We start from the raw sequence: 27,771 nt of genomic DNA on the forward strand, positions 1-27,771 counted from the left end.
AATTCTGGGCAGTTGCTACTATTTGCAGTGGTGAAATAGTGAAAAGGAAGATAAAAGGGAAAGGAGAGATTGGGGAGATTGTGCAGAAAGTGAAAAAAAAATTTTTTTTTCTAAAAGTAATTTTGTTCATATTTGTAAGTTTGTTATTGTGCATGGTGACTTGCTGGCATTTTATGCTGTTTGCCTTGCTGCTATAAATTTACTTCAGAAACTAAGAATTTAAAAGTATTTTTTTATGTTCTACTTTAATAAAATATTAAATCCTAAGCAAATTTATTTTTATTCCTATTTTGTATACTTTAACATGTTTATATTCAGAATGTAAAATGATGAGAATAATGTTTATATGATGTTATTTTTAAATCATTAATATTTTTAGCCAGCTATTTATCATTTCATTGGCTATGAGGAATATCAGACCTGTGTAGTGAGATGAAATCCACTTAAACTGACTAGTAATTTTATAATTTTTCTTTCACAGGTCATGTAATGTTTGCAGAAATAAAAATGGAGAATGGAAAGTCAAAAGGCTGTGGAACAGTCAGATTTGACTCCCCAGAATCAGCTGAAAAAGCATGCAGAATAATGAATGGCATAAAAATCAGTGGCAGAGAAATCGATGTTCGCTTGGATCGTAATGCGTAATTTTAAACCACGGTTGGAACATTCTTACATCTGTTTTGCTGAATCTCCTAGAAAAAGTCATTTTTTTTAGTAATACTGTATGCTTACAAAAGCTGTAAAAATGAACTTTTAAAACTCCCACCAGCTTTTAACAGTATAGTGTTAAATATACTGTGGTTTTTGTTAATCTCAAGTTTGGGTTTTTAAAGACAGCAAGTTGGTCATTCAGTTTAAATGAATGGTTATACTGTTTTTAATGAAATAAGCCATTTTTCTTGTTGTTACTTTCAGTACTACATAGTGGGATTTGTCCAAGTTTCCTCAACTTTTATCAACTTACTGTAAGGTAAAACAGATGGTTTTTTCAAAACTTCCATTTTATATATGTAATTGTCCTTGAAAAGAAAGGGCTCAGACAAATTAGGATGTGATTTTGGGTTGGTTTTAAATTACTTTTCTTTGGTGATGAAGAATTACTGTAAGTAAGTTTTAGATTCTAAAGTTCAGGATATTTTTTATTTGACTTAAATGAAGAAATGGAGTTTTCCTGCTCTTCCTTCTCCCATCCTCTATGTTTTCCACATAACCCTATTAATATCAACCTCCACAGCCCCTTATTTTATTATTTCCGATGATTCCAAGTTCATATAGAACCGATAATGTGGTAATCCCCAAGTATAATAATAGGCAGACTACTCCCAGCTTTCTGTCTAGTTTCCAGCCATTGAAGTGAACTGCTGAAAAAAGGAAAATAATAGAAATGTTGAGAGAGATGGTTATGTAAGTTAGTCCTCTGCTGTTCACTTCTACAGGAGCTGATGCATTTATAAATGCAGTTTTAATAAACCATGGAACACCTAGGCACAGCATATCAAACACATTGGATCCCACGATGTTAGACATAGCCATATCTCCTTTGCCTGCAAAACAAAACAAAACAAAACAAAAAGCATGTTGTTAAAATGTGCACACCAATGCTGTATTTTTATTAATAAGCTTCATAAAAAAACACTGGAAATTTTTTTTGTTTGTTGGTTTTGGAAAATTGTTATTAGAACAAAAGTCTTACTGAATTTGTATTTTTTAATTTTGGGGGGTTAGTATTTAAAGTCTTAACATTTATTTAATAATAATTATCTTTATTTATTAAACCATTTTTCAATAAGGTCTGTAGATTACTTGTTGCTTTTCATTCTCATTTAATATGGTTAATTATGATTTAATGCACATTTCAGATGAGTATTATTTGGGGGTTAGATTTAGTGAAGTTAATCTGCAATTAAATAGTAAACCCTTCCTCTTGAGTCACTCTTTTTTTTTTCTTCAAAGTATGCTGAGGAAATTTTTTTTTTAATGTTTATTCATTTTTGAGAGACAGACTGAGCGAGGGGCGGGGCAGAGAGAGAGGGAGACAGAATCTGAAGCAGGCTCCAGGCTCCGAGCTGTCAGCACAGAGCCTGATGCGAGGCTCCAACTCACGAATCATGAGATCATGACCTGAGCTGAAGTCGGACGATTAACCGACTGAGCCACCCGGGTGCCCTGAGGAAATAAATATTTTTAAAGGTACTTTTGCTCAGTGTATTTCAGCCAGGTTTGAAGAATGGGCATTGCAGCACGAGGGACCTAGCTCTTACCTTTTCTTGCAACCAACACACTGGCAATTGTGTCTGGCAGGCTTGTTCCTGCTGCTAATAAAGTAAGGCCCATTACTGTGTCTGGAATTTCTAATGTTTCCCCTATAATAAACATAGATACTACAAGTTACAAATCTTATAGATTCAATAACCATTCTCTGCAGTTATTTCAGATATTTCCTTCCTGAACAAAAAGAAAATAGGCACATTTAGATTTCACAACCAATATGTACTTAGATTTCAGCTAGAAAAATATTTGAATAAGACTGGTAAATTGGGTAATACAGGTAGTACAGATTTTTAATGATAGATATCTAAAGATTTAATAGACAAAATTCTACTAAGGAATAATTCCCCTGCCTGATAATGCCTACCAAAGGTTTGGATGTTCACTATTAACTGATCAAGGTTGTTGCTTAATATATGCTAATGATAAGATTGGTTATTTTCTCTTTTGCAAAGCATTTTCTTAAAGTGGTCAGAATTAAACAAGTTGTTTATAGCTATTTTTAACCTATAAATGTGTTAACATGGTACACATTTTTTAGGTCCTACTTTGGTGATATACCTTAAACAAAGGAAAACAAAAATCGGGTTCTACCTGAATCTTCCTAACATCATGTTCCCGATTTATTAATCCTTCTGTTAAGTTTGATGTCAGTGCAGCATTTTCCAGAAATGTGTTCAGAAACAGAATCAGAGGGAAGTTAAATAAAAAAACATGTAACTGCTCTTTTAATGTTGCAATTGAATACTTACCTTAAAGTCTTTTTCTTAAAATGTCAATTAAAAGTACTTTAAGTAGCTGTTTATTGCATGCTTTATATATTGATATTGGAATTATAGTTGGTTGTTAATTTTTGTTACTGGTTTGCCAGAGTTCATATGTACATAAATAACACTAATATTTATCATCTTGGGGGCTGTTCTATGATCTGTTACTTGATTTTGCTCTTTTCCTGATTTCCTATTGTTAAGTATATTCTGGCTGAGAAAATTTGGAGAGATTTAATATGCAAGCTAATTGGACTTTTTCATCCTTGTCATTAAAAGAAAAGAAATACTCTGCTCTTTGCTAGCATGCTATTCTAAGTCATACATTAATTTGGGGAAAGTCAGAGATCGGCAAGCTTTTTTTGTAAAGGGCCATGTAGTAATTATTTTAGGCAATGCAGGCTATATGGTTTCTGTTGCAAATATTCACCTCTGCCATTTCAGTGTGAGAACATCCACAGATAATATATAAATGATTGGGTGTGATTATGTTCAGTAAAACTTAATGAGCAAAAACAGGAGTCCTGATGGTTTGGGCACACAGACCATAGTTTGCTCACCTCTGATATGTTCATTTGGGTTAACCTTTCTGGGAGAAATCCTTGATTTTTTTTTTCCTATGTTTATATTCAGTGTTTTTCTTTTGGAGTTCTGTGAAACTAGAGCTGATTATGGCCAGCGGTAATATTTAAATTTTAATCATGAAGGTAGTAGAAACCTAAACTTAAATTTTATTTTATGTACTTTTTACCCATTTCGTAGTTGGTTTGTATTGCCATATCCAAAAGCAAAGTGAAATCTAATCCAGTTAAACAGTGAGCATGCACTGTTTTCTCAAAATATTGTCCCTTTGCTATATTTTTCATTGTGGAATAGAATTCAGTGGATACAGCATATTGTAGACCCCATACAATGTGATTTAATTATTAGCATAATAGGAGGACATCCTGTGTACTTGATTTCATTTATAAGAAGATCCCTTGACTTGTAACTCTAGGCTGTATAATATTTGAGAATATAGTTGGTATGTAATACACAACTTACAAACCCCTGAATGATCTTGCTGGTATATTAATATTTAATCTTTTTGTAAATAGCAGTTATCTTTAGTCTTTGTGGAAAGAGAAATTCCTCCTTAGCTAGACTTTTAGTGAATATAAGCAGTTCTTCTGTGAAACTGATTATTTTCTTTTTTAAATTGTGCTCTTGTACTAAAGATACATACCAGTTATTGTGACCATCCAAACCAGGATATATGTAAATGCGGATATCCATAGTGCCGACACGAAAAAGGTTATCATAAAGTAATTTTTCCAAAACTTTCTTCTACAGTCTGGTGTGGTTAGAAAAAGTAAGGTAATGATAGGAAGGGATAGTACCCAAAAAATTCTTTTTAAGTCTGCTTCAGGCATGTTGAAAACACTTGGTGGATCTGTTGAGGAAAAAATAAATGATTTTGAGTTTTCTCAAATGGCCAATTAAGTTGGAAATGTCCATTTAGAAAGCTATATTGAAATAAATTAGCTGTATCAGTTTCTAAGAGGCTATTTAAAACATTTGAATACCTCATTACTGATATTGCTGGCAAAAAGGAACTAATTGAGACTTTAGGGCAGACAGTATAAAATGCGATACTCAGCATTTCTTGATTTGGGACCTAAAAATCCATCAAAATATCTTGGATCATTCAGTAAATGTATTAGACATAATGTTTATTAAGTGTCAGTTGGACTTCTCTTGGTTTTCTACAATATGAATGGTTTTTAGTAACTTTTTTTGCTTATGGGTCTAACTTGCCTTCTACCTATTATAGCTAATATAGTTGTCTCTGTCCTCCAGTATTGATGATGTCTCTAGCCTGCCCTGTGTATCAGATAATGCATACTTACGATGTATAAAACAATTATAGCATAATATTTTTATTAAGTTGAATATTCCATTCTAAATATCATTGTGATTTTTGGGGGGCTTCAAGTTTTCTTTCTTAACATTTATTTGTTAAACTTGGAATTCACTATAATTCTTAGGAAGAGCCTTTAAGAAAATAGGAACTAGTATGGAATCTACAATATAACTTATAAAACTTGAGTATGTTCTTTTATTTAATTTGTTTTGTTAAGTTAGTGGAAGACAATAATATATTGGATAAAAATAAGAGTTCACTTTAAAATTATTTAAAATTTGCATGGCATTTACAAAATAATGTACTATATTGTAATGTACCATAATAATGTAGCCATGTATTGGATCAAATTACATTACAACTAATGCCAGTAAAATAACTCATGAAAAAATTTGCAAAGCTTCAGCCAATGGACCATTAAATAATATTAGATATAATTTTAGTGTAATGAAAAGATTCTTTTGGTTCTTTTGAATTTCTTGTTAAAAAATTTAACTTAGCAATATGCCACTTGCACCTGAAAGTCTAGAAACTAATTTTTATAAGAAGGGGAAATGTCATGTTGTAATTTTTTTAGGTAGTAAATTAGAATAGCTTCCTAATGTACTTAGGTAAATTTAGAATCTGTTTCATACAACCACTTTGTAGAAAACTAATGCATAAATTTCTGTTTCTGGCCCTAGATGAACTTCTACTAAACGCATTTATCCACATGTTCTGCAACTGCTTCAGATGACATATTTAAAACTGGTTTTTCGCACACCAGCACTTTTTCCTAAATTCCAAATTTTTGTAAGTGGTGTTTCCCTTTTCTCAATCAGTCATGAACGAAGCCTCAGAATTTCCTCTGCTCCCTTTTCTGACCTGTACAGTCTTTCAGTTGCCCTACCTTGGTGATGCTTCCTCTGCATTGTCTCTTTTATTCCTACTCCTTTGCTCTGTCCAGGCACCTACCAAACACACCAGCTGTTTTAGTGGCTTCTTACAGACCTCCATTTCTTTTATCCTCTGATTGCCCTGCTCAGAAACCTGCAAAGATTTACATACTAGCATATAAGGCTCTCCTGTTCTTTACTATCAACCTTTAATCTGCTTCTTTAATGTATACATTCTGTGCTCCAGGTATGCAAGTTCTTGACCAGTCCTTTTGCTCATATTAATTCGTTGGCCATCAGTTTATCGAATATACTTTACTTTTACTTCTATGTTATTTACATAACAGACTTCTGTAACTGTTAATTGGTAATAAATCAGGCCATCAGTTAAAATCTGATCTATTCCACAAGGCTCAGTTTAAATGCTGCCTTCTCTGTGGTTATCTTTCCTAGCTTTTATACAAATTTTATACAGTCTGTCCCATTTAGGAACTACAGTTGTACTTTATTTTCTCCTCTTTATAGTACTTAAACCTTCGTATTCTAGCTATTTTCTTTTTTCTTTACAGTACTGGAAGATTCTTAAGGATAGGGACCACCTTTTCATCATGTCTGAATATCCACAGTGTCTTTTACATAAAAAGTATATAGTAATTGCTGAATCAAAATGAGACAGGTTTTTCTAGTGAGTAGATTTAATAGTGGGCATGATGTGCTTATTACCTTCAGAAACCTGACTAAGACCATGTAAACTTAAAGGAAGCTGAGAGTAGCCAGAATCGTCATGAAAAATCCCACTGTCAGTTCTTGATTGCCGACGGATGAGTGGCTGACCCTCGTCTTCCCATCCCATCAGTGGTTCTTGCTCACTTCTCCTCTCCGTAGTTTCGGCAAGACAAGTGCAGCAAGGGCTGAATTTCTTTATAATATATTGGTTAACTTTAATGTCAAAACACAGCACCAAAACATATAATCCATATATCAAAAGCAGTAAAGTTCCTTCATACCTATAAATTAGAGAAATTTGTGTATTTTAAAATAAAAAAACAAAGGTTTTGTAGAGCTAGTAGTTTGGGGGCAGTATCTGCTTAATAATTTTCCAACACAGCAATAAAACAAGCAAATAATATTTCTAGGTGTATTTTGGTTTTATAGTTGTGTCCAAACTTGGCCACAGCATTATTACAAATTTATGCATAAAAGCTTGGCATTCATTTCTATATTTCAAATAAAACCAAGGATTCTAAATTCATTGTCTTCATTTATACTTTACAAGTTATAGGCATAAAAAATGCTTTGAAAATAAAAATTGTAGACTTTCAAAATAAAAAAACTAGTGAATAGTGATGGGAATTCTCCATCTCAGTTCATTGACAGCATGCATTCCTCAAAATATACAGTATTATAAAAGAATATGGTTTATCTGTTAGTTCATTTCAACTGTGTCTATTCAAATCTGGTGTAAGAATTTTGTGTAAACTATTCAGAATATATAAGGCTTTGGGACTTTTCAGTTTACAGGGGTTTTTTTCATTTTTTGGTTTTGTTTTTTTTTTTTTTTGATATAACTAAATTTGGCTTGTAGTCACAAGACAATAAGGATATTTAAAAAATGAAATTACGTCATAGGCACTAAGAACTGTTGTCCCATACTCTGGTCTCCTAAAGAGTTGTGGTTAGGTAATACCACTACATTTGAACCTTTCATTTACCTTTTATTTTATAGCCAGTGAAGCTCTGCTACACTGAAAGCACAGAATTCTTGTTTTCCCTAATAGAGGGAGCATAGGTTTGGATACTTTAAAGTTATTGTCATTGTCCCTTTAGAGACAATCATTAGGACAGTCATTGTCATTTTAAAGATAACTGCTGAGTTCCAGAAGGATCCCTACTATAGCCAATAGGCTTTCTTTGGGGGAGAGACTAGATTTCAGGGTGATTCATTTAGAAATCCTGCTCCCTGCAAGATTTTAAGTTTCTTGTCTGCAGGTCTTATGCAGGGTTGCTAAGTTGTAATACTCCAGAAAGTTGTAAAACTCCAGTTGTAATACTCCAGAAAGGTGCCATTTACATTGTTTTCTATTTTTCTGGTATCCTGTAGCATTATGCAGTGCACAGTCTATATGGCTGTGCATTTTACATTCCTCTCCATCCCTTGTGACTCCTAGCATAGTGATAAACCCATAATAGATACCTGGTTCTTCTTAGTTGAAAAAGTTATTAGCTGTCCACTGAGTCACCCTCTTTTTCATTTTCTTGCAACAGCAAGACACTGGGAGGTAAAGCAAACAATTGCTAATACCTATATATTGTTGATTCTTAGAGGAAGAAGGCTATAGTTGTTGCTAAATGAACATCAGAGAAAGAGTTGGAAGAATTTAAAGATTTTAAAATTTACTTCCTCCGTCATTTCTCTCTGGTCTTGTGACTATGACCACTTCTAACCTAGGCAAGGTAAACCACCCAGTAGAAGAAAAGACCCAACTGCTGGGGCTTTAATTGACAACAAAAGGGGAGACTGAACAGGCTGAGGGGTGAAGGAAGGGTGGTAATGTCCAGTGATTAGTGAGACAAGGAGACTCACATGACTGAAGAACTTTCAAAGGGAAAACCCAACCAGCACCTGTGATGAGGAAGTTAGCTCAGAGGCATGTGGGAAAATGGTACCAAAGTGGTAGGTAATTGAGAAGTGACTGAAATAACATTTCCGAAAAAGAGATGTTGCTAAACCATTGGAATTTCATAAAAACCCTCTCTGTAATTGTGTTTTCCATAAGAGTAATGATCATTTCAAGCTTACCAGTAAACTTGGTTGTCGAATATTATGCCAAGAACTGCAGCTACACTAATTGCATATGCTGCACAGTCTCTGAATAAGGGCCAACATGATAGCGTTGAGGCCTGTAAAATGATAATTTACTGTTTCCATTACAGTGTAACTTCAAGTACATACTTAGCACAATACTAAAACTATATGTTTGTTGCTAAATATTGTAACCTTTTGCATTTTGCTTAGAGAAGGAATTTTAAGAAAAATGGTGTTTCAGAACCTACTCTGGTTTTCATAAATTTGACCAAGAGCTATTTGTGGGTTAACTTTAAATGAAAGACATGTTTTTCTACTGATTAATAAATTTGATTGAACACATTATTAGTGCCTTGTTTGTTCTAGACCATAAACCATTTTTGTAATGTGTCAAGACAATAAATTTATGGAGTAAAGTTGTTTTACATACCACATTAGATAGTAAGCCACAAGCTGCACAGATGCCAAAGAGGTTATACATTGCAGATCCAAGAATGGTGCTAATGCCAATGTCTCCCTTTGTGATAAATACACCTATGAGCAAGGTAATTGCTACATTAGTGCTACCAGACTTGAAGAAGATAAAATCACATTGAGTAAGCAAAAAATAAAAGGAGCAATATTTACCCAGGAAAGCAGTAACCAGCTCAGGAGCTGAACTACCGGCTGCCATAAAAGTTGCACCTGCAACATCCTGAGACAGTCCAAGGGCTGCAGACAAATGAAATTATGTGAAAGTGACAAAGGGAATGTCTCTATAAACATTCAAATCTATAGCTTCACAGAAAAGCACTAACCGTGACTTAAACTGGAAAAATAAAGCATGCAGGTTAAAAAATTAGAGGAACCCAGTCTTGCTCTCTCTATGAATCCATTACTTAATGCTTCCTTAGAAGGGGAGAGAAGGCCAGAGACCACGGGAGCTATACTGCAACTCCGTGTTCTGAATGCCAAGATGCAGGGTTTTGTGGGACCCAGAAAGAACTTCCTTTCTAGCTGGGGGGCTGTAGGTGTATGGCAACAGCCAGACTTCTTTAAAATAGTACTGTCAACAGTGCTCCTGTACAAGTTGATGAAACTGAGGTATCTCAGGAGTCCTAATCCAATTTGAAAGAGGAGAAAAAACGAATATTGGTAGTTTTTAAGATCTGTAAGTGAAGCTGAATTCGGATTATTCACAAGTTGGCAATTTCAACTGTGTCAATACAAATGAGAGGAAATTAGTTCACTAAAAACCAAATAAGAATTACTTTTGTATAATTACAGTCTATTGATTTAAAACCTACAACCATTAAAATTTTAGAGTAGTAAGCCCAAGAAAATACTAGTATTCAAATCGTTTGTGTATATCCCCGAGACTTACAAGCACATCCACTGTCTTCAGTGATGAGATGAAGGGTCTTAGGAAGTTTTTGGCTCTTTCAATTTTAGAACTAAGGGATCTACTATGGGAAGGAGAAGAGAAAGTCATGTTGAAAAGACTACCTTGTTTTGGGAAGGCTGAGACAAGGTTGCATCAGAAATCCCCAACTAGGTTTTACTGGTACATTACGAAGTAGCCTATGGAAGTAGCATGCTTTTTTATTCTTGGTGTGGCAGATTGTGTTTTACAAAAATGGCTACAGTATTTGTGTCCTGGTGATTTTCCAGAACCTTTCCATTCCCTGCCTCTCACCCCCCCACAAAAGTGGAGTTTATGTCTCCCCCTGTGACCACTTTGACTAACAATATGGCAGAGCCATAATATTTCTGAGGCTGGGACATAAAAGGTGACAAAACTTCTTCATGGTTCTCTCTAGGGACCTTTGCCTTAGAGCCCTGAACCACCACACAAAACCCCAGCCACCGTGAAACTCCTGTACTGGAGATACCTCATGAAGAGCCCATACAGAAATAAGAGGTGCCTGAGGAACCCCTACTAGTTCAGCCCCCAAATTTTGAATCTCCCCATCCCAGGCACCAGACATGTGAAAGAGAGGCAGCTTTCAGATAATTCCAGCCTTGTCTTCTGACCAGAACTGCATGAGATACGTCAAGCTGGAACTAACAGCTGAGCCCAGGAAACCCTCGCATCTGTGAGAGGTAATACCATGATAGTTTTTTTTAAGCCACTGGTTTTGGGGTGATTTGTTAAGCAGCCATTGATAGTTAAAACACCTGGCTATTGTTGTACTTACTGAGTACCTACTATGTCAGATGCTTTTTTAAGTGCTTGGAATGTGGCAGAAAAAAAAAAAAAGACCAATGTTTCTGTTCCCGTGGAACTTTTTTCTAGGGAAAAGAAACAGAAAAGATAAGCAAAATATGTGTTATGTTAGAAATAGCAGGAAGCAAAAGCAGGGAGTGGGGAGCATACAGAATGTCATGAAGAAAGGACTGTAATTTTAGATTGGGTAGCCAGAAAGGCCTTTGCGGAGAAGGTAAAAGTTTTCAAGTGAGAAAGCTAGGCACATATGTAGGGGCAGACTTCACTTTACTGTGCTCCACAGATACGTGTTTTCTACACATTGAAGGTTTGTGGCAACCCTGTGTCAAGTGTATCTGTGCCTTTTTTCCAACATCATTTGCTAATGTCATGTGTCTGTATCACATTCTGATAATTTTCTCAATATTTCAAACTTTTCCCTTAGTATATTTTGTTACGCTGATCTGTGATCTTGGATGTTACTCTTGAAACTGTTGGGGTTGCCATGAACTGCACTCAGATAAGACAGCAAACTTAACTGATAAATACTGTATGTGTTCTGACTACTCCCCCGCCTGGCTGTTCTCCTTTTTCTTTCCCTCTCCTAGGCCTCCCTATTCCCTGAGACACAATACTGAAATTAGGCCAATGAATAACCAACCCTACAGTGGCCTCTAAATGTTCAAGAGAAAAGAAGAGTTGCAAATCTTTCACTTTAAATCAAAAGCTGGAAATAATTCAGCTTAGTGAGGAAGACATGTTTTAAGCAGAGATTGGCCAAAAGCTAGGTAGGCCTCTTGTATCAAACAGTAGTCAAATTGTGACTGCAAAGGAAAAGTTCTTGAAGGAAATTACAAGTGCTATTCCAGTAAACACACAGAAGGTAAGAAAGCAAAAACATCCTTATAGCTAATATAGAGGAGATTTTAGTGGTCTGAATAGAAGATCCAACCAGCTACAACATTCCTTCCAGCCAAAGCCTAATCCAGAAGAAGGTCTCTCTTTAAGTCAATGAAGGCTGAGAGGGGTGAGTGAGGAAGCTGCAGAAGAAGTTTGAAGCTAGCAGAGATTGGTTCATGTGATTTAAGGAAAGAAGTCACCTCCATGACATAAAAGTGCAAGGGGAAGCAGCAAGTGCTGATATAGAAGCTGAAGCAAGTTATCCAGAAGAGCTAGCTAAGATCATTAATGAAGATGGCGAAACAATAGATTTTCAATGTAGACAAAACAGTATTCTATCGGGAAAAAGGTGCCATCTAGGACTTTCATAGCTAGAGAAGACGAGTCAATGTCTTGCTTCAAGCCTTCAAAGGACAGGCTTTTGTTAGGAGCTCATGCAGCTGGTGACTTTAACTTGAAGTCAATGCTCATTGGCCATTCTGAAAATCCAAGGCCCTTAAGAATTATGCTAACTCTATTCTGCCTGTGCTCGATAAATGGAACAATAAAGCATAGATGACAGTATATTTATGTACAACATGGTTTATTAAATGTCTTAAGACCACTGTTCAGACCTGCTGCTCAAAAAGAAGATTCCTTTCAAAATATGACTGCTCATTGACAATGCACCTGGTCACCCAAGAGCTCTATTAAGAGATGTATGATAAGATTAATGCTGTTTTTATGCTAACACAACATTCATTCTGCAGCCCATGGATCACCATTCTAGATCCCATTAAGAACATTCACGATTCATGGGAAAACCATCAAAATATCAACAGAAGAGGAGTTTGAAAGAATTTGATTCCAACTCTCATGAATGATTTTGAGGGTTTCAAGACTTTAGTGGAGGAAGTAACTGTAGATGCGGTAGAAATAGCAAGAGAACTGGAATTTGAAGTGGAGCCTGAAGATGTGACCGAATGGCTGCCATCTCATGATAAAATTTGAGTGGGTGGGGAGTTGCTTCTTATGGATGAGCAAAGAAAGTGGTTTCTTGAGACGGTGACGATGCTGTGAAGACTGTTGAAATGACAGCAGAGGAATTAGAATATCACACAAACTTCGCTGATAAAGCAATGACAGGGTTTGAGAGGATAGACTCCAATCTTTAAAGAAGTTCTAGTGTCAGTAAAAGGCTATCAAACAACACTGCATCCTACAGAGAAATTGGTCATGAAAAGAAGAGTCAATCGATGTGGCAAAGTTCATTTTTGTCTTATTTTAAGAAATTGCCACATCACCCCAACCTTCAACAACCACCACACCGATCAGTCAGCAGCCATCAACCTTGAGGCAAGACCCTCTACCAGCAAAAAAGATTATGATGCGCTGAAAGCTCAGATTCTGGTTAACATTAGGTAAAAGGTTAGATAAGGTAAAAGGTAATAGGTGGCTAGATCATGTAAGACTTGTGAATCCTAGCAAGGATTTTAGCTTTTATTTTGAAAGATATGGGAAGTGTGTGTGGAAAGTCATTCACCTCCTTCTTCCCAGTGATGCCAGCCCTAGTCATGAGGTTATTTGGTCTCAAGAGGCCTAACCAGCTCTATCTAGTCTGAGCTATTTTGCCACCTGTTAAGCCTCTGTTGTGAAAAGTCCTCTTAGGATATGTGGAATGATTCCTCACTATTTGCCTTTGGTCATGTTGCTTGATGAACAGGTTGCAGTGATGAATGAAGGCAGAGAAGTAATATTTTGTGCAACACAGTTCATAACATTTCCTTTGCTGGTTAGAGTCTATCTATCTATCTATCTATCTATCATCTATCTAGCTGACTCTGTGTAAGACCAATTGGCCATAAAATTTTAAAATAGAACATGATAAGACATATTGCTCTGTGCTTAACTTTGTTCATTTCAGGAATGAAGTAAATGATATCTTACATTCATAGTATACAATTCACTTTCATATACATTATTTAATAATCTCAATTATCCTCTGATATGAGTGGTGGTATTTCCATTTTACAGATGAGGAAACAGGCCCAGAAGGTTAAGTAACTCAGTTACATGGATAGTAAGGATCTTATATGTGAGAAGTTAGGGCATAAACTCCAAGTCTGTTGTTTCTAAATCCAATGCTATTTCTATTTCACCACAGAAACCTAATGTAAAAATGGCACTAAGGCAGGCCAATTATAACATGTTGGGCGACTCAGTTATTTTCTTTCCTGCCTCATGGCATGGGCATATAACTACCCCATTCTATTCTTTCCTAGGGCAAATAATAGTTAATGGGAGTCAGGGATACTTTGGAAGTTTTCCAGCATATTCCAGAGAATGTATAAATTTAGTGATATTGGATATTAGCATGAATTCTCTAAATCAGGGCCTGATAATATGTGGATGAAGTTGCAAAAGAAAAAAAAATGGTTAATTTTGAACTAAATGTCCAAACTTGGTGCAGCTCAATAGTAAATGACCAATCTTTGCTTAACGCTAGTTTAAGAATGCTTCATTAGAAAAATTCAGTCTCAGGAGGGAAAAGGTGATCTGTTGAGCTGTTTGTCACAAGGAAGGAAAATAAGTGACCCTTTTGAACACTTTCACTATCAAAAGGTAGTAACAAAAAAGCGTGTTGCTATTCATTGGGCTCTAATTGAGTTATGAAAGGAAAGGTTCTGTAACGATGGATGTATAAAACTTCAAAGATATTTTAACAAGTCATATCTTAAGGTTCTAAGCATATTTTGTAAAATGGTTTATACCTTTGAACTTTAGAATAGACTGACTTTGTCTTCGCTGACCTTTGGGTAGCATTTCTCTCTGCGATAGTTTATTATTAAAGATAAATTGTTCTGGTTTTTTTCCCCCCAGAGCTATTACTTTTTTCCTCTTTATTACTCTAAAGGAATAATCACATTTCCTTCAGGATATAGGAGAACTGTTCAAGGTGAGTTTTCTTTATAGGTTTAGATATCATTACATTGTTTATATAAAGTGCAACTTTATGATAATGACCTGTGGTCTATGGGGACCACAACTTAAACCAAAATTCATCAGACTTTTTCTTACACATGTTCTCTTCTCTGATGCTATGTTGAAGAGCTTGTGACAGCTTTTTAACTCTCTTCTGGAAAGATAATATAGTGGGAAGAGTTTTTTGTTTTTTGTTTTTTGTTTTTTTTTATATATGAAATTTATTGACAAATTGGTTTCCATACAACACCCAGTGCTCATCCCAAAAGGTGCCCTCCTCAATACCCATCACCCACCCTCCCCTCCCTCCCACCCCCCATCAACCCTCAGTTTGTTCTCAGTTTTTAACAGTCTCTTATGCTTTGGCTCGTGGGAAGAGTTTTAAACTAAAATGGAAACCTGTATTCTGGCCCTGCCTGTACTTAATATGGGATTTTAGACACGTTATTCAGACAAGCCTTACATTTTGCCATCTGTAAAATGGAGTGTTGGACTACATACTCTTTGAGGCCTCTTCTAATTTTGTCAATTTTTATCAAAATGTAGGATATGGATTCTATGCTTTTAGACTCTATGCCACTTTTTATTGTTAAATAAATTTATAATAAAAAAACCTCCTACATTACTGAAAATTTAGGAGATAGTGTGGGAATATAGAAGGGGAAGAATCACTTACATGTTTACCATTGTGTTTTAACCACTGATATCATTTTAATGTATCTCCAGCCCTTTCACAATGCACATTTTTTTTAATGTTTATTTATTTTTGAGACAGAGAGAGACAGAGCATGAATGGGGGAGGGGCAGAGAGAGAGGGAGACACAGAATCGGAAGCAGGCTCCAGGCTCCGAGCCATCAACCCAGAGCCCAACGTGGGGCTCGAACTCACGGACCGCGAGATCGTGACCTGGCTGAAGTCGGACGCTTAACCAACTGAGCCACCCAGGTGCCCCTATCACAATGCACATTTTAATAGTTATAAGCATAAGCTATATGTAATTTGGCATCCTCTAATACAATTTTAGAAACTTTCCAGTGGCAGCAAATTTTCATGCTTTGTGAATGGATTAGAATGACCAATCAAAGGTCATTCAGACCCACCTCCAGTGACTGGGATGGTAGTCATCCTGAGTAGTTTTAATTTCGGTCCAGAATGAAGTGTGACAGCAAACCAAGGTGCTTTATGGTTTGCAAAACTGTTCTAACATTAATTTCAAATATATTTTTAGATTTTTTTTGAGTACAACTTTAACATCATAGGGATAAATGCCTAGCTTCCCAATGTACAACATATATATATTCTGTGATGTTTTTAGCAATAAATAAAAACATTTTGATTTCTTTATAGTTACCACCTCATATTTTGTCTGAGCTATGAGGGAATAAATTCTGAAACCCTGTGTAATGCTTTTAAAGACCTAATTCCACTTATGAGGACTCCCTCCAACCTCCAATCTAATGTCTATAACATTATAGTGATTTTCCACCTGGCCTAAGCTTATCATATAATGCATGTATAAGACACTTTATCTCCAAACCTCACAATTACCTCAGTTTTGGCTCCATAACTTGCCCAAGGTCACATAGATAGTAATTGCAGAGACGGGATAGACACCTAGATCTTTTTTACTTTCAAAAGCTACTCTTTCAGCTATCCGTGTAGGTAAAGCAAAGAGATTAATGCATGGCTTTATTATTATTGTTATTATTACTATTACTATTATTATTGTTGCCTGTATATGCAATAGCATCTTGGTAATACCCAGACAACTTGGCAGTTATTCAGATCCATATACCTTGGGTAGATTTAGATGCAATCCAAGGGGACCACAACTTAGATCAGAGAAAAGAAACACAAAGAAGATGAATATGCTCTTAAGAGGAGGATGAATGCCCTTGTGGCAGGGAGAAAGCACGGTTCTTAGATTCTTTGTTCTTTGGGAAGGCTTGGCCTCTGTAAATTTCATGAGGATTAAGAATCAAACAATCCCCTGAAACTGTTGGCTATCCAAATGCCATACCCACGGAATTATTCAACTCCCTTTCACTTTTATCCATTTAGAACCAATTCCACCTGGAATTAAAACCCACATTTCTCTCTTATTGTCTATTTCTGAGACATAACGTTGCAGTTGAACATGGGCAAACATGGTTCAAAGCAGAATGAATAAAAAAAAACCTTTTGATAACAAATTAGATATTTTATTTAAGTATGTTTCCCCAACACCTTATTAAGATCATTTTCACTTAAGACATGTTATACCTCAGGGCGCCTGGCTGGCTCAGTTGGCTGAGCACCCGACTTCAGCTCAGGTCATAATCTCATGGTTCGTGGGTTTGAGCCCCATGTCAGGCTCTGTGCTGACAGCTCAGAGCCTGGAATCAGCTTTGGATTCTGTGTCTATCTCTGTCCCTCCTCTGCTCACACTCTCTCTCTCTCAAAATAAATAAATAGACATTTAAATTATGTCAGGGTCTGTGCTGGCAGCTCAGAGCCTGGAGCCTGCTTCAGATTCTGTGTCTCCTTCCCTTTCTTCCCCTCCCCAACTAGCACGTGCTCTCTCTCTCTCTCTCTGTGTATCTCTCTCTCTCTCTCTCTGTCTCAGAAATAAAGGAACATTAAAAAAAAAAAAAAAAAGATGTTATACCTCAAAGGGTCAGCATGGTGGAGGAATTAGAATTCCTAACTGAGTAGTATATTAGTGTAACATTTAAAAAGACAAGTGTCGGCGACACCTGGGTGGCTCAGTCGGTTAAGCGTCTGGCTTTGGCTCAGGTCATGATCTAACGGTTCATGAGTTCAAGCCCCACGTCGGGCTCTGCGCTGACAGCTCAGAGCCTGGAGCCTGCTTCGGATTCTGTGTCTCCTTCTCTCTCTGCCCCTCCCCGACTCATGCTCTGTGTCTCTTTGTCTCTCAATAATAAATAAACTTTAAAAAATAAATAAATAAAAAGACAAGTGTCTTAGCCAGCTCATTGTGGACTTTGGGCTATATCAAGTGACCAATTGTAGGGGGTCCTCAGTTTTCTATGAAGTTAGCTTGAGAAAAAGTAAAGAAAACTACTGTAAACAGTGGCTAAACAACTCTAAGAGACCCCTACTACATATCAAAAGTAGACATAAAAAGGATTTATTTTGGCTTTATGCTTAATGTTTGTGTTTCTAAAACCAAACTGCTTATAGAGATGAGATCTAATAGTCTTATCTGGGCTACCATTTAATATGGTTTCTATTATATTTTTAATTTATATAATATTAATTTATATTTAAGTTAAATATTAAATATACTTTAAAGATATCACTTTTTAAAAAAGAAAGGGTCACTAAAGGTTGAATAAAATCGTATGGATTTTAATGTAAAAGAAATAAAAGGAACCCTAGACAGAATATTCCAGAGATATTTGAAGTATCATTTAAAGTTGTTACATGGATTATTAGATTAGATAAAAGAATGGGTTTCATAAACGTACTTTCTCTTGCTTTTATTTGCCTTAAACTTGGTTTTCAAGGTCTAGCAGATGCACTCCAGATTTGATATTTGCCCCAAACATATTCATATTGACTTTGATCACTCACCTTCTGCACTTTCATTTTTGCTGAGTAAAGAATTATAATCTCTGTAGTCTGTTTTTTTTTTTTTTTTTTTTTAATGTTTATTTGTTTTCGAGAGAGAAACAGTGAGAGCCAGGGAGGGGCAGAGAGAGAGAGTGAGAGAGGGAAGGAGACAAAGAATCTGAAACAGGCTCCAGGCTCTGAGCTGTCAGCACAGAGCCCGATGTAGGGCTCAAACTCATGAACCATGAGATCATGCAGTATTGTGACAGACCATCCAACAAGTATACCATAGAGCTTTTGGAAGAAAGAAGAAACCCCAAGCAAACAGTACCAGATGTGACTAGCTTTACAAACCAAGCATGGGAATTTTAGTCAGTTTCATAAGTCAGGCTTACGTGAATGAACAGAGACCACAAAGACCACCCCCCCCCTTTCTTCCTTGTCCTCACTTGGAACCTGTCTGTTTCTGTCTCTGTCTCTGTCTCTGTCTCACACACACCTCAGTGTATCCACCCAACTCCGGGTCTAGGGTAGCACAACTGGTGGGGATAAGGGAGCTCCCTTAAGATTATTCTTTACCCCATTACCTCTAGCTCCCTTGATCTCAGATAATATTCCACCTCTGATGACATCGTTTATAACCCCTTTCCCTGAATCCTCAATTTTATTTCCCAATTCAGAAACTGGGTCTTATCTCTGATGGTAAAATGCTCTGGACACTAGAGTGTGATTTTTATTCCCTCTATGATGTGGATTAATTTCACTTCATTCCTCTATGTTCAATGAATCATCATTAGCCTCTTATCCGAGAGAACCTCAGTGGATATAAAAGAAAATGGGATTCGAGGAAGAGGGCACAGGAACAGCATTTCCATATTGGTGCTACAGAGTAAAGATGACAGCAAAATGTCTCGGGTTGTCTAACAAGAGGTATGTGTTGAGGATGGGGTGGGGAGGAGAGTTTGTGTGGCTTCTGTGATCATAAGTAGAGCAAGGAGAAAGAAAAGAGCCTTGCTGGAAGAAGCCTCCTGTGGTGGTGACTCTAGAGGAAATTGCCAGATCAACATAGATAGCTACAGACAGAAAAAGGGTCCAGGGTGGGTATCAGCAAGAGGCTCTGGGCCTTTACCATGTCCTGCTCATCCTCTGCATGGAGAGTCCTGAGCCTATTCTATCTTCATCTGAAGACCCTTCCATTGACCAAACGAACTACTACTGGTGGCTTGAGGAGTGGGTAATGAGGTGATGGGGCTGGGGTGGGCCAGGGTCCTGTCAATTCTCCCATCATGTTCTAGGTTGGGACTTATAACATGCACCCTACAGAAAGTCATTGCAACCTATGTGATGATTTGGTTTCACAGTACCAGACTAAGATCTCATGGACATTCTAGACAACCAAAGGCTTAGGCCTCGGGGTCTAATTATTGTATTTGGCAAGTGTTTATAACATTAATTTACAACCTCCAATAAGTGGCTGAAAGTCTAAACTGATTTTTTTAAGCAATTCAGTGGATTCTCTTTATTTTGTAGTATACTTCCTCCATAGTTACAATGAGTATTTGATGCTGTTGTTGGTTCTTTTTGTCAAAACTCCAGTGCTGTTGGGATGAAAACACCCTTTAAAACTGTTCACGGGTTCCTTGGGTGGCTCAGTCAGTTAAGCAACTGACTCTTGATTTTTGGCTCAGGTCCTGCGTTGGGCTCAGTGCTGGGAAAGTGTGCTTGGGATTCTCTTTCTCCTTCCTCTCTGCCCCTCCCCCACTTGCACATGCACACTCTCACTCTCAAAATGAATAAATCAACTTAAAAAAAAAGACTGTTCAAATAGAACAATTCTTCTGAAACAACCATATTATGGCTGCTAACCTCAAAGAAGGATGTGTCAAATTATATCAGAGCAGTTGAGAATATTGTTGGATGTCAGCATTGGAGAAGGAAGGCTTTGTCGGCTTGTCTTAGGTAATTATGTATCATCTCAGCTTCTCATCAGCAAAACCAAACTCATAGAACTGACTTTGTGGGGTTTCTGTGAAGACCAAATGAAACCGTCTCTATTTAATTTAGAGCCATGCTTGGTCTTCTATAATTGTTTTTTGACAAATAGCTAATAACTAAATATATAAATAAATAACAACACTCCAGCACATTGTGGAATGCTTCAGTAAACTGTTTTCAGGATTACATTAATCCTTATTAGTTGACAAAATGGGTGGAATTATTATAACCCAATGCTCTTCAAAAGAACTATGGGGAAATGTAAAGTGTTTGCAGACTTTTCTGAGGCTAGTTTCTGTGGATGTAAACAAATCCCAGGGAAATTGTTTTTTATTGCTGATGTCCTAATTTGGATGGACTATGCTAGACCTTGAAAAGAGAAATGACAGAATTAATTTATAGGCACTTAAAAAATGAATCAGGCCAGCACTATTTCTATCTCATTTTGTTGCCAGTATTTTCAGCACTCAAGACCAGGGTCAGTTCTCAGCAGCTGAAGAAGATTTAGCAGCAGCGTGGGTATCCATCAATCACACATGTGATATTGTGATTTATAAGAAATACGTATTTGGTCATTCAGACGACCAAAATATATTTCTCTCATATATTTGGTCTTCAGCCACAGTTACTGACTCATGCTCCCAAAACCCTTGGAATTTCCTAAGAATTGAGAGGGATGAAGGCATCTTTTGTTATGTTAACAAAGCGACTTTTGGACCCTACCTAAGAACAAACCCTGTAATTAGAGGGTTAGAACTTTCAGTCCCACCCCTGACCTCTAGGAAGGGGAGAGGGACTGGAGGTTGAATAAATTGGTCAATGATTTATTTGATCATGCCTGTGTAATGAAGCCTCCATAAAACCCAAAAGAACCTTTCTGGGTTCAGAACCTATCTAGTTTGGTCTCAGTAAAGGGGGATTTGCTGGAATGGCCCTGGCTCACAAAAGCATTTGGTTTGGGAAGAGAAAGGATGAAAGGAACTTGGTATCTGGGTGGCCACGTGGTCAGATTAGAAAGGCAACAGAAATGTGGGTGCTAAAGGTATACCCACATAAGGTATAACCCTGTGGAAATCACTCTGAAAATTTGAAAGGTGCATGAAAGTAGCAGCCTATAAGACGAACTCCCATTTTGGAAGGCAATTGAAATAGGTAAGTAGATATCCCTGTGTGCTCCTTTGAGATGGCTACCTGGGTTCATGGAATGAGTGGACATGAGGGTCTGGAGCAATGCAAAGATGGGCTGAATCTAGACACAGTCTTCTTGTATCCCCAGAAACACAAAAATGCCAATAAGAACTGTTCTATCTGCCAACAAGAGAGACAGAGACTACAGAGGGCTATGTGGCAGATTCCCTAGTAGGAAGGTCCTGACCAAAGCTGGCAAGAAATATTGATGCTGGTAGTCTTTGGGGCCTAAAAGTGGGTCCTGACAGGAGTATTCACTGCCTCTGCAATGGGCTTTGCTTCTCTAGGATTAGATGCAAATGCTCAAAATACTATACAAGAACAGGAGCCAAAGATATTGCACTGATTTGGATTGCTGACCATTTCTCCAGACCAAGGAACACATTTTACGGTCCTTGATATCTAGCAATAGGCAGAGAGAGAAGTTTGATAGAGAATTGGAGTGGGCAATTGAAATATTGGTTATTGAAAATGGGGGAAGGTAAGGGCGCTAAGGGTTGGCCTATAAGCCTTCACCAGTGTGTGCTCACCCTGAACATGAGGCGTCCTGAAGAAGTGTCCCCCCACTAAATAGCTTTCTGTTTTCTGGTGGATCTGGGGAAGAGTGGGAGGGGGAAGGTGTTGGTATTCTTTCTTCCTCACATCACCTCAACTTTGTTGTTTTGTGCCCTTGCTAGATGTAGCGGTCAAAGGACCGGGGCTGCAGCCACAAGGGCTGGAAGCAGGGAGGATTGCTAAGGAATGGTTGTCTTCAACCTTTGTGTCACAATCCCTAAGGGTCTGGTGGGATAAGATGCACCGTCGCCCCGTCTGCCAAATTGAGATTAACAGTCAATTCAGCCATATTGTTTGTGGTAAAAATCACTCACTAGTTGTGCACCTGTATGACCTTAGACTGTGTGATCAGGCACGGACTGAAGGCGGGCTATTGCTAGTATTGCTGCCTGCATGCAATGTAGCTCAGCACTGTGGACTAGGTAGTTAGTTACTAATGAACTGAATAAGAGTCTAGTAATGTGCCAGTATCTTTTAACTTCTATGATTGTTTTGCTACCAGGGGTACGTGTTTGAAGACCAGGAGGTGGGCTGCTGCGATGTTGTGATTTATAAAAAAATAGATATTTGGTTTTCATCCATAGTTCCTGCCTCAAAAGCCTGCTCCCAAAAGTTCCTGCTCCCCAAAGCAGGAAATTCCTACCTGTAGAGCTTGATAAAGTTGTCTTTTGTCATTTTAATGAGGTACATTTTGGGCCCCAACTGTAGAGGGCTGCTGGTTGCCAAGGGAACAAACCATGTGATTAGAAGGCGGGAACTTTCAGTCTCACCCACAGGTCTCCAGAGAAAGGAGGGAGGGCTGGAAGCTGAATCAATTGCCAAAGGTCATGATGTAATCAACAATGCCTATGTGATGAAGCCTCTGTTAAAAAACAAAAAGCTGGAATTTGGAGAGCTGGGAGAGTGGCATGTCTGGAGAGGGCATACCTCATACCTTGCTTCATGTTTCTCTCTTCCCTCTGGCTGTTCCTGAGTTATATCCTTTTGTAATAAACTAGTAATCTAGGAAGTAAAATGTTTCTCTGAGTTCTGTGAGCCACTCTACCAAATTAATTGAACCCAAGAAGGAGGTCATGGGAAACTTTGATTTATACAGCCAGTTGGTCAGAAGTATAGGTAACAGCCCAGCCTTATGACTGCTATCTGAAACCCAAGAAGAGGGTTGTTGGAACTCCCAATCTGTAACCAGTTAGTCAGAAGCATAATAATCTGGGCTTGCAAATGGCATCTGAGGTCAGTTGGGGATGGGGAGGGCAGTCTGGGATCTGATGCTATCTTTGGGTAGATAGTGTCAGAATTACTTGCTGTTGGGGGAACTGCACCCCCCCTCCCCTGCCAGCTCCCCTCCCACACATTGGAATTGTGAACCCAATTCTGGACTGAATACCAATTTACACATTCATAATAGCTACTGTATTATATTTCACAGCAAAGAGCGATTCACTTGTCTGCCGATGATGTTTCAAAGTAATTCCACAAGTGGCCTAGTGGAAGTCATTATTATAAATATTCTATGAAGTCACTTAATGAAGATTATTTTGAAGTAGCAATCTAAATTTTAATGCAGTTGCTTCTGCAAGGCTAGAAAAGTTATTTATTTATTTACCACTCCCAAGACAATTTTTTATAAACAAAATTCTTGATGAATTTATTCTTTTAGTCAAGGTATAGTTTGGAAATGTGAAAACAAAAAACAAAAAACAAAAGATCTTATGTGGATCCTGAGAAACTTAACAGGATCCCATTTGGGGGGGGGGGAGGAAAAAAAAGAGGTTAGAGTGGGAGAGAGCCAAAGCATAAGAAACTCTTAAAAACTGAGAACAAACTGAGGGCTGATGGGGGGTGGGAGGGAGGGGAGGGTGGGTGATGGATATTGAGGAGGGAGCCTGTTGGGATGAGCACTGGGTGTTGTATGGAAACCAATTTGACAATAAATTTCATATATTTAAAAAAAAAAAGGAAATGTGAAAACAAAAAGAAAAAAAATTTTTTGACTTTTCTATTTTCCAGGAAGAGAAATTTTCAAGGTGGGACAGAGTACCTTGAATTTAAAATTTCTTAGTGTTAATATAATTAACATAATCTACGTCGTCTAATTAAAGGTTCACTACTGGCACAAGGATGAACAAATAGATTATCACAACATTTAAGAGTTTGGAAGCAGAGGCACATACATATATATAAGAATTTAGTATATGAAAATTGATTAACTTTCTGAAAAAGTAGCACTGAATTCTATAGCAAAACAAATTCTTAGTGAAAGAAAGAAAGAAATGTAAAAAAAAAAAAAAAAAAAGAAACTACACGTAACAGAAATTATGATAATTTCTCTGACCTGGAGATAAAAATTTCTTTCTAAGTGTAAAACCAAAAGGAGAATCATAAAGGAAAATATTTATAAATTTACTTAAAAATATGTACACTTCAATGTGATGAACAAATTACAAAAACAAACAACAAACTATGAAAAAGCATGTGATATAGAAATGATATTAGAAAAAGGGTTAATATCCTTATATTAAAATAATGTCTTGGAAATCAGTAAGAAAAAGACAAATACCCTCCTGTCAGAACATGGGCAAAAAAGCACAAAAGCAAAACCACAAATTGCAGTAAGCATGAAATGTTTACAACTTCACAAATAATTGGATCAATACAAATTTTACAAAATGACATTCCATTTTAAAACAATTAACAGACATTTTAAATGATATTATTCATGGTTTTCTGGAATGGAAGTTATTCCACATTCTGGAGGTATAAGTTGGCACACCCTTTTTGTGAAGTGCTTTTGGTAATGTATAAAATAAAGCTTAAAATATGCATAGCTCTGCATCTTTATCAATAAACAATCAGAGAGGTTTGCAAAGATCTTGTACATGTATGGGCACAACATTGCTTAGGATAAAAAAATTAAAAAAACACAAATGTTCAATGAGATTAATAATTTTTTAAATTATGATAAATTTTTACTGGGTACCTACTATGTATAAAACCCAGTGTTAGGATCTTAAATCATTTGGAAAATCATGCTACCATTAAAAATCATGTTTTTGAGAGTATTTAATAATATGGGGAAATGTGTAGAATAAAATATATGAGGAAAAAGTGTGTACCTTTGAGTGTACTTCAAACTGTAGATATAGCAAGATCTAAAAGGTCAAAAGAAAATACACCAAATGGTAACTGTGGGGGTCTCTGGGTGATGAAAATGTAGGTGATTTTACTTTTTTCTTCTATTTTTCTTGCGTTTCATCAATCTGAGTAAAAATACGATGTGAAAGTAATTTAATCTCTATTATAGAAAAATATTGATGTCAATGTAAAATGGAATGTCAATATAAAAATGTATATTTATACTACTTAAGTTAAATAATAATAATAACAAACATGCTTACCTGTTCTATAAATTTTTTTCTTTAAACAAATATGTGTTGAGAGCCTCTGCTCTTTCCAGGTCCTGTTTTAGGTCTTAAGGGTACCGCTATGGTGCAGTGAACAAGAGAGAGAAGGACTAGCATTTCAGTGGGGTTGGGGAGCAGGGGCCATGGGAAAAAGGAGAGTTAATATTCTAGCTCTCTCTCTCTGGGAAGAAATGCCAGCAATGTGTGTGTGTGTGTGTGTGTGTGTGTGTGTGTGTGTGTGTGTGCATGTATGTGCATGTGAGATGGGGGGAGAGGATGCAGTTTCTGTACAATCCTGTGAGTATGCAGTAGGAAACCAAACCCTTAACTTTAACCTTCTCTGAAATGAGCGCATTCAACCAATGAAACTAACCAAGCAAGAGACAGACTGGAAACTTCTGCTGGCCTTTTGCTTATATGGCCTGAATCATCACTGATATCCTGATTTTAGGGACTGGTATACTGATGAAAGGGATATGCTCAGAATTGTGGACAATGTACCTGGCCGAGGGGATGGAACAGAGGGGCTTAGCCTGGCAGATCTTATTTTCAGAAACCTGAAAGTGAGCTTAACTTTTAATAACTGAATTTACAATTATCTGATGCCTGAGGTCACTTTACATAGGACGCAGGACTTATTTATTTATTGGTTCATAAACATCAGTTACTTTCCTTACTGGCAGAAGGCTGAAAAAGGAAGTGGGGAGGAAGATAGTCCTTAATGTCATTTGTTTACCATCTACCTTTAAAAACAATTACAATTTTAGAGTAAAACAGAAAAAAAAAAGTTTTTGAAAGCATAAAATGGCAAGCATTAGGAGTCTCTTGTATTAGGGGTACACACCAAGTGCATATATGTGGAAACTTGGAACAGTTTAGAACGAACTGCCAGCCAGGTAGTACAGCAGACAAAGAGTTTCTGGAGATAGTCAGTGTAATAAAAATTGCTGGGTACTCATTTAAAGATGCTCTGCTGCACGTGAACCACCAAGAAAAACCACATGCAGGCCAGTTCCAGAAGGTAGGGGCCCCACAACACAGAAGGCCATCTCTGCAACCAGCTGAGATGGACAGAATTGTTGCTGAGCTGTTTTAAAGACAGCCACGTGGGGTGCGTGGGTGGCTCAGTTGGTTAAGCGTCTGATTTCAGCTCAGGTCATGATTTCACGGTTCCTGAGTTCGAGCCCAGCATCAGGCTCTGTGCTGACAGCTCAGAGCCTGGAGCCTGCTTCTGATTCTGTGTCTCCCTCTCCTTCTGTCCCTCCCCTACACACACTCGGTCTCTCTCTGTCTCTCTCTCTCAAAAATAAATAAACATTAAAAAAAAATTAAAGACAGCCACGTATTTGTGGCACAATTAATTTGGAAGATGATGGGGGAGATTTCCAGCCACTTACATTCGCTGATGATTTCCAGGGAGGGTAGGAAGTACTCATCACAGACAATAGACACGGCCATGAACATGTACAGGATAATTAGGAAGTAGATTACAATGCCTCCATCTGCGCGCTCCTGTTTTGTGAAAAACCCTTCAGGAAATTCCAGGGATGGAGGTACAATGCATTGGGTGCTATTTCCTGGTAAGAAAAAGAGGGAGAAAGTTTGAAATATGTTGGTGTCACTTGTTCCAAGCCCACAAGGAGAGATTTCTCAACAAAACTCTTAAGTGTGGGGTAACAGTGGAATTTCAAGAACCCTGGTGAAAATGTATAAAACACTTTTGAATATGATGCAGCTGTAAAGTTTAAAAAAAAAATAACCTTTGGGACCCGAAAGAGATGCTTTAATGAAATAAGCTGATGATAGCAAAAGAACTACAAGAAGAAAAATTATGAAATCACTCTTCCTTGTCTGCTTTCTTTCTAGAAGGGAATTTTGAACCCCTCTTCCTCCTCAAAGAGACATTATGTCTCTGATGAGAGAGATTTCTAATATCTGCACAATTTCATTTTCCCATCTCAGAGCCCAAAGTTGTCCACAGACCTGTGAAGAATCCTCCACTGTTGCAGAGAATTTCCAAGACGAAAGAAGATTTTTTTTTTCATGATGAAGTCTCTAACAATAAAAAACTAGAGACCCGCCTGTTTTATGCTGTCTGTGAATTATCTCTGAGCTATCTTTGAGAACTTATTCGAGGCATCAAAAGTGCTTGATATTCTTCTAAGTGCTAAAAGTCAGAGGAGGAAGCATAAGCCGAAGTGAGTCAAGTGAGAATTTTCCTCTCTTTGTCCCTTTCATCCATATGTGACAACAGCAGCAGGGGCAGCTGACCCCAGTGTCCACCTACCTGTGGCCCTCGGGAGACGCCGGGGCAAGGGTGCACCTGAAGAAGGCAAGTGTGCGGTGGCCCAGAGGACGCCGAGGAGCAGAGCCCTTCTTGCCCACCGTTGGCCCCCTTCGGTCTGCAT

The 27,771-nt window shown here is 37.4% G+C and overlaps 2 protein-coding genes across 5 annotated transcripts in view; one reads left to right on the forward strand and one right to left on the reverse strand.

Moving 5' to 3' along the window:
- MYEF2 (myelin expression factor 2) overlaps nt 1-1,359 on the forward strand; it is a 30,854-nt gene extending 29,495 nt beyond the window's left edge. For 3 of the 4 annotated variants that reach the window (XM_030318245.1, XM_030318242.1, XM_030318244.1), the window contains one exon: nt 482-1,359. In XM_030318245.1, coding sequence (XP_030174105.1) covers nt 482-645 — 164 coding nt within the window. In that variant the 3' untranslated portion in view covers nt 646-1,359. The remainder of the gene's footprint in view (nt 1-481) is intronic. The other variant, XM_030318246.1, reaches the window with a different exon arrangement.
- Nucleotides 1,222-27,771, reverse strand: SLC24A5 (solute carrier family 24 member 5). Its single transcript, XM_030318247.1, has 9 exons — nt 27,651-27,771; nt 26,761-26,940; nt 9,247-9,330; nt 9,050-9,153; nt 8,614-8,714; nt 6,537-6,820; nt 4,261-4,467; nt 2,262-2,363; nt 1,222-1,544 (listed from the first exon to the last, which is right to left on the reverse strand). The coding sequence occupies exons 1-9, from the start codon at nt 27,769-27,771 to the stop codon at nt 1,222-1,224; spliced, it is 1,506 nt and encodes a 501-aa protein (XP_030174107.1).

The sequence above is a fragment of the Lynx canadensis genome, chromosome B3, assembly GCF_007474595.2.
Source record: "Lynx canadensis isolate LIC74 chromosome B3, mLynCan4.pri.v2, whole genome shotgun sequence".
Classification (NCBI taxonomy): domain Eukaryota; kingdom Metazoa; phylum Chordata; class Mammalia; order Carnivora; family Felidae; genus Lynx; species Lynx canadensis.